Here is a 20,130-nt window from a genome sequence, read left to right as displayed (position 1 = left end):
CACAGCAGCTTGGCTCCTTAAATGTTTAAACACCAGCTAATTTCAAGACGCTGGCGTCAAGTGGGTCACCCGCAGTGTAAGACGCTCAAAGCTCAAGACGTTCGTTTGATCGGTCAGTCGGTCGGTCGTTCGAGTATTGCGTTGCCATTTTGAATATTGCATTGCCATTTTGCATATTGCATTTTAAATTGAATTTCGCTACCTATATGCTTCCAAAGAAATGTTGGTGTATTGTGACACCTGTTCACTTCACTCTCTTTCTGTCAACATAGCTGTGCTGTGCATTCCAAGATGAGAAGTACCTTTATTTGGTGATGGAGTTCATGCCCGGTGGAGACCTGGTGACTCTGACCAGCAACTATGACATCCCAGAAGAGTGGGCTCGATTCTACACGGCAGAAGTGGTGCTGGCACTGGACGCCATCCATTCTCTGGGCTTCATCCACCGAGACATCAAACCAGACAACATGCTGCTTGACCGCAACGGACACCTTAAACTCGCTGACTTTGGAACATGCATGAAGATGGACTCGGTGTGTTTTGGGTTGTGTGATAAGTGCTTCTGATTTGTGTGTTTGTGTAATTGAGTGTACAGGAGAAAGACAGAAAGAACGAGTCTACATTAAAAAATTGTATAGTATGCAAGATTACAATTAATTTGTCACAATTCATAGTGTATTGACTATTTTAAGACCAGAAACCTGGTTGAAACAATCATTTTTGCATGTACAGTAGGCTGCAGAAATCCCCCATGCTGTGATAATTGTCAGCGCTGCCATCTTGTGGTTAGATCATACAGTGCAACCTGAATTATGATGATCTCTCAATAGATTTATAAGGGTTTTATAAAGTTTTTTTTTTTTAAAGCTGAAATGCGCAATTTTTTCCTAGCTTATGTTCTAGCAACATTAGATTAACCAGTGTATAGAATGGTTATATTTATGTATATGCATCTGTATTTGTGTTTAGTCCGGTATGGTCCGCTGTGACACTGCTGTCGGGACTCCTGATTACATTTCCCCAGAGGTTTTGATGTCACAAGGAGGAACAGGTTACTATGGCCGGGAGTGTGACTGGTGGTCTGTTGGCGTTTTCATTTATGAGCTGCTAGTGGGTGAGTAGCGCCAACTTCTGCATCCTTCAATCTCCAGAAATCTCATTTTACTGTTCTTACCATCCTATGTTCATTCTTCTGTCGATGTGGGCAGGTGACACGCCGTTTTATGCCGAGTCCTTGGTGGGCACCTATGGAAAGATCATGGATCATAAAAACAGCTTAACTTTCCCAGATGATATCGAAATGTCAAAGAAGGCCAAAGAACTCATCTGTGCCTTTCTGTCTGACAGGTGAGAGAGAGAAACAGAGATTTAGAATGAGTAACCTCTTTTAAACATTAGCCCCCTACTATCCTGAGATGTGATGTCAAAAGCAGCATGGAAAAATATGAATTTATTTCTAGAGGTCACTCAGGTCAGCCAATAGTGATTTTGCCCATAATGTTAAATAAATTGTGACCATCAATAATATAAATAAAAACTTTTTCATTCAATTTGAAATAGTGCTTAATTTGATTGCAAAATAAACAATAATGGCTTAACCTTGAACATTTTTGTAATTAACTAAATAAAAAAATAGCTATACTTGATATTATTTTGTTTGTATCAGTTTTTATTAGTTTTATTGTCATATGAAATATACACTACTGTTTGGGGTCAATTTTCAGCATAGGAACCTTATATTGATCAAAAGTGACAATATTTATAGTGTCAATATTAAGTGACAAAGACATTTATAATAATGTTTGTTTGTTTTTTTAAACTTTTAATTTGTTAAAGAATCCTGAGGGGAAAAAATTGATTAGTTTCCACAAAAACATTAAGCAGCATAACGATTTTCAACATTGATAATAATATGAAATCAGCATATTAGAAATGATTCCTGAAGGATCATGTGACACTGAAGACTGGAGTAACGCCTGCTGAAAATTCAGCTTTATTCAGCTTTCAGCTATATTCAAATAGAAAGCTATTCAAATATATTCGAATAGAAAAAATAAATACAGTTTTGATCACTGTATTGTACTGAATGATTGATGAAATAAATGCAGTCTTGAAGAGCATATAAGAGGCTCAATAACAATAAAAAAATCTTATCGACCCCCAGTTTCTGAAATGGTATTGTACATAAAATGAAATCAACTAAAGCCTTTTTTAAAATGATTTAACTGTCTTCATCTCTTCATTTTATGCTTTTAATAGCCCTTCAAAAAAATCAGTCACTGGTAAAACATCAACTTCATGTTCTAATGCTTCTACTACATTTCTTTTTAATGCCTTGTCACTCTTTCAGCCTGATAACTTCCATCTGTTTTCCTATATCTCACTTTTTCCTCTCTCTTTCTCCTCCCTCTCACATGCACACACATACGAGTATTCCTGATCAAATATCCAGAGAGGAGCTTTATGTTTTCATTTAAAAGCACAACACACACACACCCCTTCCTTTGCATTCTGGCTGCAGGAATGTCCCACACGTGGCAGTCCAAACTGCTGCACCCCTCTGATCCAGATGCAAGGAATGGGAGGGGAATGACCGTTCCTTATTTTTGGATGTTGCTGCGTGTGGCACTTTCGCTCCTCAACTCATCCATGCTCTGCCGTTTCCCATCAGCCACTCGCTGTTGGATGTTCCAGTCTCACACGCACAAACGTCACTTAACGGATTAGTGAGCGTGGTTGTGGTTCTCTGTTTGGTTTGCTGACCAGTGTTTTGCTATGTTCAGGGAGGTGAGGCTTGGCCGTTCTGGAGTGGATGAAATAAAATGTCACCCCTTCTTCAAGAACGATCGTTCTAATGCTTCTACTACATTTCTTTTTAATGCCTTGTCACTCTTTCAGCCTGATAACTTCCATCTGTTTTCCTATATCTCACTTTTTCCTCTCTCTTTCTCCTCCCTCTCACATGCACACACATACGAGTATTCCTGATCAAATATCCAGAGAGGAGCTTTATGTTTTCATTTAAAAGCACAACACACACACACCCCTTCCTTTGCATTCTGGCTGCAGGAATGTCCCACACGTGGCAGTCCAAACTGCTGCACCCCTCTGATCCAGATGCAAGGAATGGGAGGGGAATGACCGTTCCTTATTTTTGGATGTTGCTGCGTGTGGCACTTTCGCTCCTCAACTCATCCATGCTCTGCCGTTTCCCATCAGCCACTCGCTGTTGGATGTTCCAGTCTCACACGCACAAACGTCACTTAACGGATTAGTGAGCGTGGTTGTGGTTCTCTGTTTGGTTTGCTGACCAGTGTTTTGCTATGTTCAGGGAGGTGAGGCTTGGCCGTTCTGGAGTGGATGAAATAAAATGTCCCCCCTTCTTCAAGAACGATCAGTGGACCTTCGACACCATACGAGACAGTAAGCCTCTGAGTGTGAGTGTGGCTGATCTGTGATCATGATTGTGAAAGTTACATTTACTCATGATAATTATAGCCAATTAATTATCACTACTTATAACTATTAAGTCAATATTATTCAATTACTGTAACATTATGCATGTGCAGAATAATAACAGTATACAGTAGATATCTAGAGAATATACTGAAGTCTTGCATTGTTTCATATCTTGCGTCATTCATATATGATCATATTATGGATATGGGGTTTTGGAGCACAGCTTTTAAATTTCCTGAAATTGCTACTCATATTTTTCTCCAGACAAATGCAAACATTAATGTCACACTCTCATGCTTCTGAGAAAGCCATTTCAGTCATGCATACATAGTCTTGCATTTACTTGCATTTACTGTGCTGAAACCTTCTTTATTGTGGTTTCTACTCACTGACTGTTTTATTGATATATAATTACAACTGATATAACTGACCTGTTTAGATGTGTTTGTCTGGTTAATCATAATATATCTTGACTTAATTGATGTATATTTCTCCATGAAGCATAATTATGGGATGTGATAAAAGAGTGTGATGTTACAGCAACATAATTTTTTTGCTGCTTTATGTCATCAGTATTTCATTTTCTTAGTTTTGTTTTGTTCAGTAACATTACTCTCTGCTGTGTTGTGCAGTGTGGAGGAGTGATGTGCTCCTGTTAAGGGGTGTGGTGTTTGGGAGAGGGTTACGGGGGTATGGGGTTGGTTTCAGTAAGGGTGGAACCCAACATGTGGCCCGTACACCGTTACTAATGAGAGAAGAGCTTCAAAACCACAGAATTGGACTCGTTTTCTCCTCCTCTCTCTGTCCCTTGCTCCAGTGATGCCCAAATGCACATACTGTATTTGCTTTCTCTCTGCCTCCACAGTAGTCTGTTATTAGCAGTGCTATCAAGGGGCATTCTGGGAAACTAAGCAACATCATCCATATATCTGTATAGTGTGGTGTTGCCATATTGAAAAAATTAGAATAAAATACAGCAGACTGTGTTTTTGCAAAGAAACGGATTAGATTTTCTTTCCAAGAGTGTTTTTCTTGCACACACGTTGACATGCTTTATCTTTTTTTTTTTTTGCTATATCTTTGATAAGTTTAATAGATGTTTATGTCTGACTCTAAATTGGTTTTACAGTATATTGAAATAAATATGGATGTTTGGAAATATGGAAAAAAGTATGGATGTGTGATCCAGAGAAGCGCAACTCTATATACTACAGTGGAATTGCAGTAATGCATTTCCTCATTGAGATTTTTTTATAGATCAGAGTCCTTATTGACATTACTGCAGTTATTTATTCATTTATTTGGAATTACTTGTATTAATAGATTTATAATTGTGTTTATTCATTAAAAACAGACAACTGACTCTAACAATGACGATAAACTAGACTTTGAAGATCAAGATATTAAGATATTAAAGGATAAAGATAATGATTTGCTTAATTTGAGTGTGTAGGAGTGCCAAATGGATAAATATAAAAATTCATAAAGTAACCAACCCATATAGTAACCTAAGAATTTTGTTTTTCAAAAAAATCTCTTTGTTTGTCTCTGGAATTAATGAAATGAATGCAGTTTTTGTCAGTGTTTGGACATAATGTGGATTATAGAGGAATACGGTTTCAAAGGTTTATTTATTTTTTCTCGTATGTATTATATCCTCCTCTAATTCAAAAACTAAACTTAAAGCACAAAGATCCAGCCATCTCTGTCTGTTTTCTTTTGGCTGTGGAGAGTTTGAATGCAGCCCGTCCCCAATAGATGTTTGACACATGTTCTCCCAGTGTTCTCAGCACGTTCGCTCTAGAAGCAGGGAGTGTTTTGGATGTGTAAGTGAGCATGAGCGTGTGTGTGCACAGTAGGTAGTGAGTAAGCACCGGCCAGCTTGGAAAGTCATACATGCCACTCCTCCCTTCAGTACAGTATCTGCTTTGTGTGCTACACACACTGAGCCTTTCACTGTGAGACTCTCTCACACACAAGCACTCAAACACGACACACTATTTTTGCTCAAATCTTTTACAATATTCTCTCAACCCCCCCTCCCCTCTCTCTCTACCTCTCTCTGTCTCTCAGCCATGGCTCCAGTGGTGCCGGAGCTGAGTAGCGATATTGACACCAGTAACTTTGATGATGATATAAAGGATGATCCGTTAGGAACCGAGACCTTCCCCCCTCCTCGTGCCTTCGCAGGGAATCAGCTACCGTTTGTGGGCTTCACCTATTTCAGGGAGGACCAGTAAGTGTGAAAATGTGTGCGTTTTGTATTTTATTTGTGACAAGATGGATTCTGACAACGGAACTGTGGCTATTGAAATGTTGTATTATAATGTCAAATATTGTAACATTTTATTACAAACATTTGAAATTTTGTCTGACATAATGGTTTGTTGCATAATATGGCAATGCAATATAACTGACCTGCGTGGAAAAAGGATTCAAAAAGTCCCAACAGAGTTCCCGCATCTTTTGGCCAATGAATTTCCATGATTTTTCCAGGCGTTCATGATTACGCAATAAAGATTGTAAGAGTTTTGCACTCACAAATAACAGTTTCTAGCATATGAAATATTTTTGACCTGAGCATAACTAGAAAATTATAACAAACATTTTTTTCAAACTTTTTTTTATTATGCCAGTATGGATATCACTTTTTTTTAAGAGTTTATATGACTGTAAAAAGATGTTTTACATTTTAAATTGGTTGTAAATGAATATCTACAGTAGATATAAATATCAAAAATGGTGAAATCTGAGACAGAAATAGTTAAAAGCCCACCTTTCAGACACTGTAGCGCTGTTTGACTTTTACTCGGGTATCTTGTTCTCTTCCACACATGCTCACTCACAGATGAACACTAAAGAGCTGTAAAACGACAGCAAGCTCCTGTTATGGATTGATAGAGACAGGATGTACAGTATTTTTGCATGATTATGGTAACCGTGAATGAGTGCTGTATTTGTTCCATCACAATTCCCTCCTTTTTCCCTTTCCTTTCACTGTTTCCTCCCTCGCTTTCTCAGTTTCTCCAGTGTGGCTGAGTGAAGCCACATGGGCCGCTGGCTGAGTTGAGGAGATTGAATATTTGCTTTGAGATTTTCTTTTTTTTCATTTCCTCTCTCCTTCTTGTTCCCTCTCTCTCTTTCTAACGTATTCTCCAAACTGTCTTTTTCATCTTGAATTGATTTATGAAATCTCAAAGTGTGTTGTTGCAGAGTAAACAAGGACGGAGCTAGCAGAGAAGAGTGGAACGTTTACCGTAATGCTCTTTATGTCTCTCTTTCAGATTGTTAAACCAAAACAATAAGTGTTCAGAAGAGGACTCTAGTGCTGAGAGTGTCAATGAGGATCATAACTTAAACCAAGCAGAGGTGCATATTTTTTTAAATAATATTACTGACTTTTATCATATTATTGATTAATGTTACATTATAAACACTATAATATGAGTTGAACATATTTCTGGTTTTATGTTGATGAAGGGGTATTTGAGCCTTACTGATAGAGCTGTTAGCATACATAAGGCAAAAAGTTTGGGGAATATTGCCCTATAATAGTGGGTGGCACAAAATTAGCACTTAGATTTCTAAAACAGATGCTTATATGACTTGTTCTGCATCAGAATTTACCACAACTTTTTTTTGTGCCGTTGCTCAACATAATTGGAGTGTTTCTCCACATTCTTTAGATAATTGCTGCTTTTAATAGAATGGAAAAACAACTTGGCGTCAGTTTTTTGTTAAATGTGTTATGTGCATGTCCCTAGTCCAGTGACCTGCAGAGGAGGCTGAAAAAGTTGGAAGAAAAAGTCAAACATGAGATGCAAGCAAAGGAGGAACTGGAAAATAAATGCAGGTACAAATACTCATTAACATACAGTGGGATCCAAATGTCTTTTGGATCCAAATAAGAACATACTTCTTTTTTATTTAATGCAACTTTTTAAAAAGGATGTTACCAGCATAACAATTTAAATGGAAAGATGAATTGAAATTCAGAAATATTGCAGAATCATTAATATTTCAATTTCATGTTATGTCACAATGTTCATTTTGTTTAATTATTCTTTAAAAAAATTAAATTACATATTTGCGACCCCTGAATTTTGGATCCCACTGTATATAAACACACACACACACACGCACGCGCGCACACACGCACGTGTCTGTATGAAGGATAATGGATGTTTAAATCCAGAGTTCTATTAAGTCAAATTCATAACATTATATATCTTAACTTACAATAAATTTAAACTGTGTTGTGTCTCAACAGAACAGCAAATCAGCGGCTGGAGAAGTTGTCCAAAGAGCTTGAAGAAGAAGTAAGACAGGTTTAAATTGCGCTCACCCAACAAAGGCCATTAATTCAAAACCGTTCAGAAACAAAGTGCAGCTTTCTTCAAGCTCCTCTAGCTGTTTCTCTCGTTATAGGTGAATGCGAGACAGGCGGTGGAAGACTCTCTGAGGGAACTGGAGAGAGAGAAGGCTTTATTGACGCACCAGCGTTCTCAGAGCATAAGAAAGGCTGGACTAGAAACAGACAGAAAGCGTCTGCTTGAGAATGAGGGTGAGAACAGCAGATAGAAACACACGCCATTATGACTCTCAACAATGACATTAAATTCTGATTCATTTGAACAGTGAATACACTGAGTATTTAGGAGTTGGAAAAAAATCTATTCACTAATAATACATTGATATTAGTCTACAAAAAAAGTCTACAAAAGTTTACAGTCTACAAAAAATTATGATCATAATTTGCTTTATACCTGGTAGATCATTCCATCTTAGCCTTCAGTATTACTCAGCATTCTTTGAATTACATGAACTTTTCAATTATATATGCTGCTTCAGATGCAGCTTCTGTGCCATTTTTTGTTTGTTAAATAGTGACTTTTTTTTATTAATATTGAATCTTTTACTGATATTCTTGATTCCCCAAAGCACTGGCCCAAAATTTCTACCCAATTTTCTCAGTACTAACCTTCTCCCATCTAGAAAATAGTAGTTCTGCTCTGCTGATGTTGTGATATTTTGCATTTCTCTCTGCTGCAGTGAGCAGCCTGAAAGAGCAGCTAGCTGAACTGAAGAAGAAGAACCAGAACTCTCAAATCTCTGCTGAGAAGAACATTCACCTGGAAAGACAGGTGGGTCCCTGAGCAAAACTTTATCAGACCATTAACCTCAGAACAATAATTATTATTTAACAAATAGACAGATGAATTTAAAAAAGTAAAAAAAACAACAAAGGTAATAGTAATTAAAACAAGTATAAAAAAGGTATAGGAATTCAACCTAACCTACTAAGGTCTGTGCTTAATGCTAAAGTGTGTCATTTTTCAATTTTAAAATACTTTCTCCTATCACAGCTAAAATATTTTCATATATTGAAAAAAAAAAAAAAAAATATATATATATACACTTCTGTTTTTTTTATTTTTTTTTTAATAAAAATACAATTATAAATATTTGAGGTTGGTTATTAAAATAAATGAAGAAATCCACCAATGGAACAAAATACTGTTATATTCAAGCCTGCTTATATTCTTATACATTTCTGAAGCCCTAAAATCACTTTAGCTTATACTACCGAACAAAAGTTTTGGGTCAGTAAGTTATTTATTTTAAAAGAAATCAAGAATTTTATTGAAAAATATTTCTATTTCAAATAAATCCTGTTCTTTCAAACTTTCTTTTCATCAAAGAATCCCGGAAATAAATGCAGCCTTGAAGAGCATAATAGACTTCTTTCTAAAACATAAAAAAAAAAAAAATCTTACTGACCACAAACTTTTGGACAGTTGCATAAATTTGGTTTTGTTTTAGGGATATAATAAAACAACAAAAGAGATTCTGATAATGAATGTGATTTTAGTTGGAGGAGATGAATGCTAAGCTTCAGGCTGAGGTGGAGGAGTCCGAGCGGCTGAAGAAGGCCCAGGGCGAGGCGTTGAGACAGTCCCAGCAGCTGGATATCTCTCTCAGGGAGCTTCAGGAGCGTATGGCCCAGCTGGAGAGCAGCCGTCAGGGTCTGGAACAGGAGAAACTGAGCCTGCAAACCTCACTGGAGGTGGAGAAGCGAGAGATAAGCCTTGGCTCAGAGACTATCAATGACCTACAAGGTAATTGCATGTGTGTCTATGCCTGTTTATGTTCATTAGACAGATGTAGCTGTGAATTAGCATCTACCGAGCTTCCTAGAAAGAGATTGTGTTACATTCTAGGGATCACACTTATGTGCAGGTCTATGTGAGTGAGTGAAAGCAAACGTTTATGTTTGAGTGTGTAGTGGTGGTGTGCTCCTCGCTGAAAGACACACTGGGCAGTGTTGTTGTTGTTTTGTGGTGGAGCTGCCCGCAGCGAGTGTAAATATGAATAGTGTTATTTTAAGGTCAGAGGCAGGTAGCTGATGTTATGTCGCTGGACAGAGAAAAACAGGCAAACAAGAAATATCTCTTCTGTGTCATGTTTTCAGTTTTGTCTATTAAATTTAAAGGATTTGTTTCTGCAGGTGCTTTTATCTCCTGAGAGATTATTATTATTTAATTTAAGTGAACAGATTTTAACTACTTTAAAACTCATCATGCCTTCATTTATTTTTGCTACTTTCATATGCCTTTTATGTGAAGCTTTTGATATTTACCCCAGACTAAAGGCCTGTTCACACCAAGGACGATAACTATAAAGATAACGATAAAGTTATAGTTCTAAAAATCGTTCTCAACATTAAAGAGTCCACACCACAGCTATAACGATAAAGGCACAGAGAAACGATATCGTTGGAATCACTTTCAGAATGATTTTTTCTAGCTGATGAACGATAAAAACATTGTCAGCCAGTCAGAATCAATCTTGCTATAACGAGTTTGATAATTTAAAGCGGCAGACGAGCGTGCACTTGGAATAAACGGACGATATCGTCCGCTGGTGTGGACGCTAATATAGTTATCTTTATAGTTATCGTTCTTGGTGTGAACGGGCTTTAAGACTTTAATCTTAAAATATGAAAATTCCAAGCTAAACAAACATAAATAAACAAAACCATGAAATAAACAAACCATAAACCACAAAATATTTATTGTGTGCAAATAATTTATATCCGTTTTTTTAATTATTCTAAAAAATTTTCTCAAATTACAACTGTCCCTCATTCTTTTCCACCATGACAAATGATTTTGCCACAAGTTTTATCAAAATTTTGTTTGAGATGAAGTATGTAATACATATGAAGAAAACAAAGAAAAGTCAAGGTCATTTGTCATGTTATTTTAAAAGTCAAATAAATTAATAATACGGTAAAAAATATTGTATTAATTTTAAGTAAATTTTATCAATTTTTATTCTGACAATACTTAAAATATAATTGTCACCACAAAATAATAACAATAAAAACATTTGAAATGAAAATTATTAGTTTAAAAAAAATGTTAGGAATAGACAAAGTAAAAAAATAAAAAATAACTACCAAGAGTTTGAAGTGTTTTATGAGAATTTATTTTCTAAAGGTCCACAGGGTCAAAAGTGCCTGTAGAAGAAACACCCATTTATGGTTTTTATGGTTTGAAGTTTAACATTTAATATTGACTTGAATTCCTGACCTTTGACTTCAACTTCGTTCTTGTGTTTTTTACCTGCCTGTCTTTCTTGCAATTTCATTTTTATTTCTATCTTTCTTTCATTTTCAGGCCGTGTCTCTGGACTGGAAGACGAGTTAAAGCACATAAAGAGTTCTTTATCAAAGGCTGAAGCAGAGAAAAGACAGTTACAGGAGGATCTCACTGCCCTGGAAAAGGTGTGTGTGTGTGTGTGTTTTAGCAAGAGACTGAATGATTTTCAGCACATGATGTGTGTGGTTATGTCTATTTTTGTGAAAAAACCCTATTAATGTTGTCCCCTTCACCCATAGGAGAAGAGCAAGCAGGAGATTTATCTCTCCTTTAAACTCAAAGCCATTCAGCAGAGTCTGGAGCAGGAGGAGGCAGAGCTTAAAGCCACTAAAGCCAGATTGGCCGACAACAACAAAATCAGCCAATCCATCGAGGAGGCCAAGTCTGAGGACCTGAAAAGTAAAATGACACGGCTGACTCTAATTTAAAAACTCTAAAAACATGTATATGTGTACAAATTTCACTACAAATAAAAATAAAATAAAATAGGGTAGTGCAGTTTAGAGTGAGGGGGAAAAATGGTTACCTAAGGTACCCATTCATTTACTCTGGGGAAAGTGCCCAATTTCCTCTCTTAAAACAAACCTGGAATACATATAAAACAGTTGTTCAAAAGAAATTCGAGACATAATTTGGACACACAACAAAAAACTTGAGCATTTAATCTTTGCTAGGACATCAGATACTTGCCTGGCAAGATTTACATGATTCTTTTGGAAGTGCCTTAAATTTAGCCCTGTATGAAAACAAAATATTTTCCTCATTCCAAAATGACTTTTCCATTTTTTGTGTTCTAGCTGAGTAAATCTTTCCAAAGTATGTAGTACAAGCCTTTGGCTCGTTCAGAGTTTGGTTATGCTGTGTGTGTTTGTGTGACAGATATGGAACATAAGCTGCTGGAAGACCGATCAGCGAAGCAACAGTTGGAAAACAGACTGATGCAGTTGGAGAAGGAAAACTCAGTATTAGACTGTGACTACAAGCAAGCCAAACATGAGCTTCAGGAGCTCCGCTCACTCAAAGAAAAACTCACTGGCGAGGTACACCTATCTGACTGTTCCTCTTGCCTGACTGTAGCTGTCTATCTGTCTGATGTCTGAATTTTAATCGTTTAATTAAATTGTTTTAATTATGTCACACGTTATGCTTTGTAATATGTTTTATATTTGCTCATATTTTCAGCACTTCCGCATTATTTTTGGAACATATTTCTGGACAAAACTTAAGTGATAAAAAAAACGGAAACATATTACACACAATTAAAAATGAAAGGCATTTTAAAAATACATATATGCATCACATGGTCTGTGGAGAGTCCAAGAAATAAAATCCAGCCTTGTATGTGTGTGTGTGTGACAGATGGAGGTGCTGAGTGTGCGCGTACAGCAGGAGACTCAGAAGAAGACTCTGTTTCAGGCAGATCTCAGTGTACAGAGGCAGGAGATCAGCACCCTGCGCTCCTCGGAGAAACAGTTCAAACAAGAGCTCAACCATCTGCTGGAGCTCAAACTCAGCCTGGAGAAACAAAATCAGGAACTACGCAGGTGAGTTAGGGTTGCTGATGGATGATATGTACTGTATATTCCAATGATGTTGTTCTTCTGTGTCATTGTCTTTATACAGTAGTTGTGGAATGCCACTATTCTCATAGAATTAGAATGATTAATAAAACTTATAGTTATCGCTCTTTAACTCACAAAATAAGCATAATAATGCATAGCACACGCATATATTATGCATGCAATAAAAAGATCTCTTTTCTCTGTTTCCAATCAGGGAGAGAGAAGAAGCTGACAAACAGCTGAAAGAGCTGAAGGACCAGTTGGAGGCAGAGCAGTACTTCACAGTATGTCTGACAGGCTTTAACATATTTTGTCAGTGAATGTGTGGAGGGATGTAGTTGGGTTGGTTTGTGTATCTGTGTCCTCATATTTGTTTTGAAATAAAACGTTTTTCCTTGATTTCAGAAACTTTATAAAACTCAAATTAGAGAGCTGAAGGAGGACAGTGATGAAAAGGCTAAACTCTACAAAGATGCTCTGCAGAGAATAGAGGACCTGCAGGAAGAGAGGTGTGTATTTGCACACAAGTATTTGCTATTGAAACAGGATGGCGGGACATATGAAAATGACTCATCTTGTTTTTTTAACTACAACTTTTTTTGTTTGACACAATCACCTGTAATCATGATCCACCAGATAGATACATCTGCGCAGAACTCATGTAAGGACCTAAACAATGTTTCTCAACAAGTAACCGCTAGAGGGCCAAAAGTTACAGAATGTAGCTTTACGATTAAATAAAATTGAAAAATGTAAAATTGGAGTTTCTTGGCTTTTGGTCCTTGTCTTTTGGCTTTGAAGCCATCTATATGCTAGTGTATTCCACATCACAGACAGAGTGCCTGCTAATGGAACATCACAGTTGAGCGATATAGGCACAGCTTTTTCCCAGTAAGGAGAAAGATCAATATGCATTTTGCACAAGGCTAGATGAAAAGTGAGGTAAATAGATATTAGTATAGTTAGTTAAAGATGAAGGAACAGATAATAAGTTGTATGCATGGATCTCTTACAGTACACTGAATTCCTGTTCATATACAAACTGGTTTGTGTATGTTTATATAGGGACTCATTGGCAACCCAGCTAGAGGTGAGCCTGACAAAGGCAGATGCCGAACAGTTGGCGCGCTCCATCGCTGAGGAGCAATACTCAGACCTGGAGAAAGAAAAGATCATGAAGGAGCTGGAGATCAAAGAAATGATTGCCAGACACCGGCAGGAACTAAGCGAAAAGGACAGTACCATCAGCTCGGTGAGAATTAGAGCGAGTATAAGAATGTATTTATTTAATAATTATTAATATATAATAAATATTAATTAATCTGTGCTCACAACATAAACATTCATTCATATGAATTAATTAAAATTTGTAATCTTTTGTGTTATACCAGCTGGAGGAATCGAACCGCACACTGACTGTGGATGTTGGCAACCTGGCTAATGAGAAAGAAGAGCTCAACAATCAGCTCAAACACCTACAGCATAGTGAGTAGGCTGCTGAATGCCACTTAATAATAATATAATAATATGAATGGATTGATGTTATAATGTTCATATATATGTGCTGTAACATTTATAAATGTGTATACACAGAGCTAGATAAGTCCAGAGAAAAAGAAAAACAGATGAACTCTTTGATCCTGTCCTTTGAGAAGCAGATACAGTCTGAGAGAACCCTCAAGAATCAGGTGTGTTTGGCTTATTTTAACCAAGAGTTTATAACTACAGTATACATGTACTTGTTACACCATTGTTCTGATAGCTTAAAATAGATGTTATCAGCATGTCTCAGGTAAATCTGATCAAATGTTTGTATTGTAGGCTATAAACAAACTGGCTGAGGTTATGAAGAAGACAGATGTCAGGCCGCAGCAAGGCAACAACACTGACATCCGCAGGAAGGAGAAGGAGAACAGACAACTGCAGTTGCAGCTCCGCACTGAGAAAGAAAAACTCAACAGCACCATCATTAAATACCAGAAAGAAATCAATGAAATGCAGGCTGTGAGTGACATTACATATATTTAAAAGAAATGTAAGCACCAGAAAACCTAGCCACCTTTCTGCATACATACAGTGGTGTGAAAAAGTGTTGGCCCCCTTCCTGTTTTTTTAACTTTTTTGCATATTTGTCACACTTAAAAGATTCAGATCATCAAACAAATTTTAATATTACACAAAGATAATACAAAATGTAGTTTTTAAATGATTATTTATTTTATTAAGGGAAAAAAGCTGTCCAAACCTGCCTGGCCCTACGTGAAAAAGTAATTGCCCCCTAAATCTAATAACTGGTTGTGCCACGCTTTGCAGCAACAACTGCAATCAAGTGTTTGCGATAACTGGCAATGAGTCTTTCACATCGCTGTGGAGGAATTTTGGCCCACTCTTCTTTGCAGAATTGTGTAGGTTTGGACAGCTTTTTTCCCTTAATAAATGAAATCATCATTTAAAAACTGCATTTTGTATTTACTTGCATTATCTTTGTGTAATATTTAAATTTGTTTGATGATCTGAAACATTAAAGTGTGACAAACATGCAAAAAAATAAGAAATCAGGAAGGGGGCCAACACTTTTTCACACCACTGTATGTAAAGCACACATAAAGTGTTGTTCTGTTTGCAGACGTTGGCAGAGGAGTCTCAGGGGCGACTGGAGATGCAGATGGCCCTGGACAGTAAAGACAGTGATATTGAGCGTCTGCGCTGTCAGCTCACTTCTCTCAGCATTCATTCTCTGGACACCACCAGCATCAGCAGCACCGGCAACGACCTGGAGGGTGATGACGCTTATCCAGGTAGGTATCTAGCTATCTATCTATCTATCTATCTATTTTATTAATGATATTTTTCCCCCGATTATCCACTGACTCTAGAACACATATAATCAATACGTAACTGCCACTGTTTTTCTCTTTTACCTGTTTTCCATTTCACTCTATCTTTCTTTTTTGTTTACTTCTCCCCCTCTTTTTAATGTTCCTTTCTTCCCCTGGTCACAGTGGCATAATAAATTTATGCATCCTTTTGCTTCTTTTCCTTCATTCTTCGTTCACTCTTTCTCACTCTCACTGTGATGCCGCTGTAGTGCGCATCACACACTCACACACCTCAGAGTCTATGTCCTTCACATACCAACGAAGCTCCAAGTCAGTGTGTATTGATACCCGGCCATGCCGGATTGCTCCTTGGTTCCCCTCCGACTCAGAGGAAGAGGAGGATGAGGAAGTCGAGTGGGGGCAAAGGCCCGCCCTCACATATGAGAAACCTACTGACCAAGAGTCTGCAGGTGACCCTGCATGGAAACAAATCAGCACGCATACTGCCCCTTGCTCTCCTTTATTTTCATTCAGTGTGGAGTTCAAATACTAAACACCTAGACAGCATTTTGGGGCATGAAAGAGCCTATGAAGCCGAAAAATGCTGTCTAGGTAGGCAGCTCACTAGGTCAGTGATTCCCAACTAGGTGTACACATACTGTACTCCAAGCAGGTAATTGGAAATATTTATATTTTGCTTTGTTAAAACAGGTTTATCCTATAAAAATAATGACTTTAAAACATTAGGAATTAAAAAAAAATAAACGATTAAAAAACTTTTAAAAATTAATTAATTAATTTATTTATTATGTATTGTAATTAATGGCTTAACACATTGAGATATTAAAAACTCACATTAATAATTGTGATGCTTGTAGCAGAATATATGTCCTCTACAACAATTCTGGTCTGATGTTGATGAAGAGGTAACAACTGATGGGGCTGTTGGGGTACATAAGACAAAAAGGTTGGGAACCACTGCATTATGTTTTGAAACACAGCCACACTTTCCAATATGGTGTGATGCTCATTAGATTTGCCATAATTTTGCACGTAATCACACTGATCACCATGTGTGTTGTTTGAAACTCCAATAACACTACTAAAACATTTTGATTCCAGGAGACCTCCAGTACTTGCTTGCATTATGCACCTGGGAAAGACGTTTTTGAAGGCTTAAAATTGCTTGAAGACAAATGAATCTGCTTGGTCATTTTCAGTTTGACAAAACCTGTAAATAATTACTAAATTTGTAAAACACTCTTCTGTTTTTCTTTTACCACAGATTCTAGTCTTGAGGGATGGCTCTCAATGCCTACCAGAAACACCAAACGGTTTGGATGGGAAAAGAAGGTAACGGTTTAGACATACATTCTCACGTCACAACAAAAAAACCCTCTCTGATCATCTGTGCGTGTATCTGTGTAAATTGCAGTATGTGGTGGTAAGCAGCAAGAAGATCCTGTTTTATGACTCGGAGCAAGACAGAGAGCAGTCTAGCCCATTCATGATTCTGGACTTGGAGTGAGTTTGAAAACTTATGTAAATTTAAAATGTGTATATTTGAAACTGTTATATTAGTATCATTGAGATATTATTATAATTTTTATTTTTATTTTATTTGTATTTTTTCTTAAATTTCATTTGTTTTTTAGTTAAAGTTTTAGTCATTTTGTGTTTTTGCCATTTTTATTCGTTTTTTTATAAATATGTCTACAGTTTTTATTACTTTTTATTTCCGTTTTAGTCATTTTAATACATCAAGTTAAACTAAATGAAAATGTGAAAAGTTGCCATGGCAACTAGATAAAAAAAAATATGTCTAAGGTTTTTTTTTGTTTTATTTTAGTTAAAGTTTATTTTGTTTCAAGTAATGAATTTTAATTTTGAATGGTTTTAGTTTTAACCCTGATTTCAATTTCATATAAATTTGGATTACATTTGGATTACACAGGCTGAACATAAACTAATAAACTTGTGTGATGCATATTCGTCTGTCATACATAAATGAAACACATAAGATTTCTGCATATTTGTTTTTTTTTTAATAAACTATTTGCATCTATTTTTTTTTTTTTAAATAATCATATTTTCAAATTGCTTAGAATCAGCATAAATCTGTTAATTGTGAAAATAATTAAATTAATTTAATAATAATAAAGAATATGAACATGATTAAAATATGGCTTAAATTGTTAAAATGTGAAACAAATTGGATTTATTGATAAATATATAAACCTGGATGTTGTGTATTTTTAAAGTTTATTAGTTTATGTTGTTATTACTCTGTAATCCAAATGGATGAAAATTGTATATGCTAAAAATCATAATACATACTACATACACCGTAAACATTTAATTAACATTTACTGCTCTCTTGCACAGCATTAGTAAACCCATTTATCTTTCTGCCTTCTTTTTCCCCTCTTAGCAAACTCTTCCATGTGAGACCTGTCACTCAGACAGATGTGTACCGCGCAGATCCCAGAGAAATCCCACGCATCTTCCAGGTAACATGCTTAATTTGTCCCTCCAGGAAATGTTTTATCATTCTTTGAGATTAATTTTACCAAACTTCAGCTTTCTTCTTCTGTTCTGTCTGTAGATATTATATGCCAATGAGGGAGAGAGCAAGAAAGAGGAGCTTGCTATGGAACCCTTATCAGCAGCTGAAAGGTCGTCGTTTATCCCACACAAAGGTCACGAGTTCGTGCTTACGCTTTACCACTTCCCCTCTAGCTGTGAAGCATGTCCAAGGCCTCTGTGGCACGTCTTCAAGCCCCCACCAGCCCTGGAGTGCAGGCGCTGCCGAATCAAATGCCATAAAGACCACATAGATCGCAAAGAAGAGGTCCTAGCTCCTTGCAGAGGTCAGGAGGTCACACTCACAAAGCACTAAAAAAATTCTAATTTATATTACTGTCTGTAGCTTGTTATACACATTAGAATTTAGCATTTTTGCTACTGAAATGAAATGTGAATTAAAATATAGATGTTATAAATTCCTTTGATTATTTATTAATTTTCTTTACAAATATTCAATTATTTTAAATATTTTATTATAATATCAATAATAATTATTAATATATTACAGCCACATATTCATAAAAATTATAATATAATTAATCGTCAGATATATATATAAATTATAAAATTATAATTGTTAAAAAATTATATTAATAAATTATAATTTATTATTATTATTAAATTTGATGTATTTATTTATTTATACTACCATTTAAAGGTTTGTAGTCTGCATGTATTTGATAAAAAAATTTAGTAATATTGTGAAATATCATTACAATTTAAAATAATTCTCTATTTTAATATATTGTAAAATGTATTTTATATCTGTAATAACAAAGCTAAATTTTCAGAGGCCGTTACTCCAGTCCTCAGTGTCATTGCTTATTATCAATGCTGAAAACAGCTGGCCTGCTTAATATTTCTGTAAACCATTATCATTTTGTAACCATTATATATATATATATATATATTATTTTTTTACATTTTACTTTACATATTCTTTTTAACATTATTAACATTATAAATGTCTTTACTACCACTTTTTATGAATTTGATGCATCCATACTGACTCCAAATGTTTGTTTGTTTGTTTGTTTATTTTAAATATGGACTTTTGAACCTCCATATTGTGTATTTTAGATTGAAACTGACCTGTTTGGTTAATTTTTTTCTCCAGTGAACTATGACATGTCCACGGCGAAAGAGCTACTGCTGCTGGCCAACTCCACACAAGAGCAGCAGAAATGGGTCAGCCGCTTGCTCAAAAGGGTCCCACGTAAACCTATAGCCCGCTCCTCAAGCATAGCTATAGCTTCTCCCCCCTCCGAGGCTGCACTAAGTGGCCTGTCCCCTCAGCCCTCTCCTCACCTGTCAGCCCGTTCATCCCCCAGACTTTCACACAGAGGAGCTGTCAAAGTGTATTCCACCCGACAGCAGCCCTCACCTAAGACCAGGTGAGAACCTCTCCACAGATCCATTTCTTACAAAGGAGCTTGGGAATTATGGAGAATTATGTTACATGGAGATACACTGTCATTTGAGGTTGAAATATGACTTTTAAAAGCAGTGGTTCTTAACCAGGAGGTGGGGCCCACTAGGGGGCCTCGGCAAACTTCCAAAGGGGACCGCAGAATATTAAATTATTGTTGAATTATATAAAATGTGTATATATTTAATTCTAATAATAGTTGATATTAATGTTAGTTTTAATTATCTTAATTAAACTGCTAAAAAAATAAAATGAAGATAGAAACTGAATCATATTTCTTCTCTTAATAATTATTGTTTTTATAGAAGAACATACAGTTCTTGAAACATCTGGAATCGCAAATTGATGTGTGATTAATTTACCTATACTGACACTCACAGTTTCTGTTAATAATATATTATAGTTCTGTTAATATGATCATTTGTAGGGGACTTGTGTCATTAGACCACAGTTTTGTGTTAAGGAGGCTGATATTTTATCATTGGTTGACAGCACAGCTCTTCCATGAACATTTGAATGCGTAATTCATAACTATCTGTTAAAGTGTATTAGTGACTAAAGTCACTTTCTATAATCATAAAAAATCTTCTTTCCTGTTTCCTACTTGCACA

At 36.1% G+C, this 20,130-nt stretch overlaps 1 protein-coding gene across 1 annotated transcript in view; it reads left to right on the top strand.

Moving 5' to 3' along the window:
* LOC107696174 (rho-associated protein kinase 2-like) overlaps window positions 1–20,130 on the top strand; it is a 30,365-nt gene that overhangs the window by 7,927 nt on the left and 2,308 nt on the right. The window contains exons 5-32 of the mRNA XM_016496390.1: window positions 273–533; window positions 970–1,114; window positions 1,209–1,347; window positions 3,332–3,423; window positions 5,533–5,695; window positions 6,744–6,828; window positions 7,224–7,312; window positions 7,730–7,778; window positions 7,888–8,023; window positions 8,512–8,603; window positions 9,332–9,578; window positions 11,142–11,248; window positions 11,363–11,522; window positions 12,003–12,163; window positions 12,483–12,667; window positions 12,900–12,969; window positions 13,091–13,194; window positions 13,751–13,937; window positions 14,077–14,170; window positions 14,279–14,373; window positions 14,507–14,689; window positions 15,312–15,483; window positions 15,774–15,974; window positions 16,790–16,857; window positions 16,940–17,028; window positions 17,936–18,014; window positions 18,110–18,374; window positions 19,208–19,484. Coding sequence (XP_016351876.1) covers window positions 273–533; window positions 970–1,114; window positions 1,209–1,347; window positions 3,332–3,423; window positions 5,533–5,695; window positions 6,744–6,828; window positions 7,224–7,312; window positions 7,730–7,778; window positions 7,888–8,023; window positions 8,512–8,603; window positions 9,332–9,578; window positions 11,142–11,248; window positions 11,363–11,522; window positions 12,003–12,163; window positions 12,483–12,667; window positions 12,900–12,969; window positions 13,091–13,194; window positions 13,751–13,937; window positions 14,077–14,170; window positions 14,279–14,373; window positions 14,507–14,689; window positions 15,312–15,483; window positions 15,774–15,974; window positions 16,790–16,857; window positions 16,940–17,028; window positions 17,936–18,014; window positions 18,110–18,374; window positions 19,208–19,484 — 3,995 coding nt within the window. The remainder of the gene's footprint in view (window positions 1–272; window positions 534–969; window positions 1,115–1,208; window positions 1,348–3,331; window positions 3,424–5,532; window positions 5,696–6,743; window positions 6,829–7,223; window positions 7,313–7,729; window positions 7,779–7,887; window positions 8,024–8,511; window positions 8,604–9,331; window positions 9,579–11,141; window positions 11,249–11,362; window positions 11,523–12,002; window positions 12,164–12,482; window positions 12,668–12,899; window positions 12,970–13,090; window positions 13,195–13,750; window positions 13,938–14,076; window positions 14,171–14,278; window positions 14,374–14,506; window positions 14,690–15,311; window positions 15,484–15,773; window positions 15,975–16,789; window positions 16,858–16,939; window positions 17,029–17,935; window positions 18,015–18,109; window positions 18,375–19,207; window positions 19,485–20,130) is intronic.

Source organism: Sinocyclocheilus anshuiensis, unplaced genomic scaffold (genome assembly GCF_001515605.1).
Source record: "Sinocyclocheilus anshuiensis isolate Anshui unplaced genomic scaffold, SAMN03320099.WGS_v1.1 scaffold306, whole genome shotgun sequence".
Taxonomy (NCBI): Eukaryota; Metazoa; Chordata; class Actinopteri; order Cypriniformes; family Cyprinidae; genus Sinocyclocheilus; species Sinocyclocheilus anshuiensis.
Note: the sequence above shows the minus strand (reverse complement) of the source record. Positions and strands in the feature narration are given on the sequence as shown.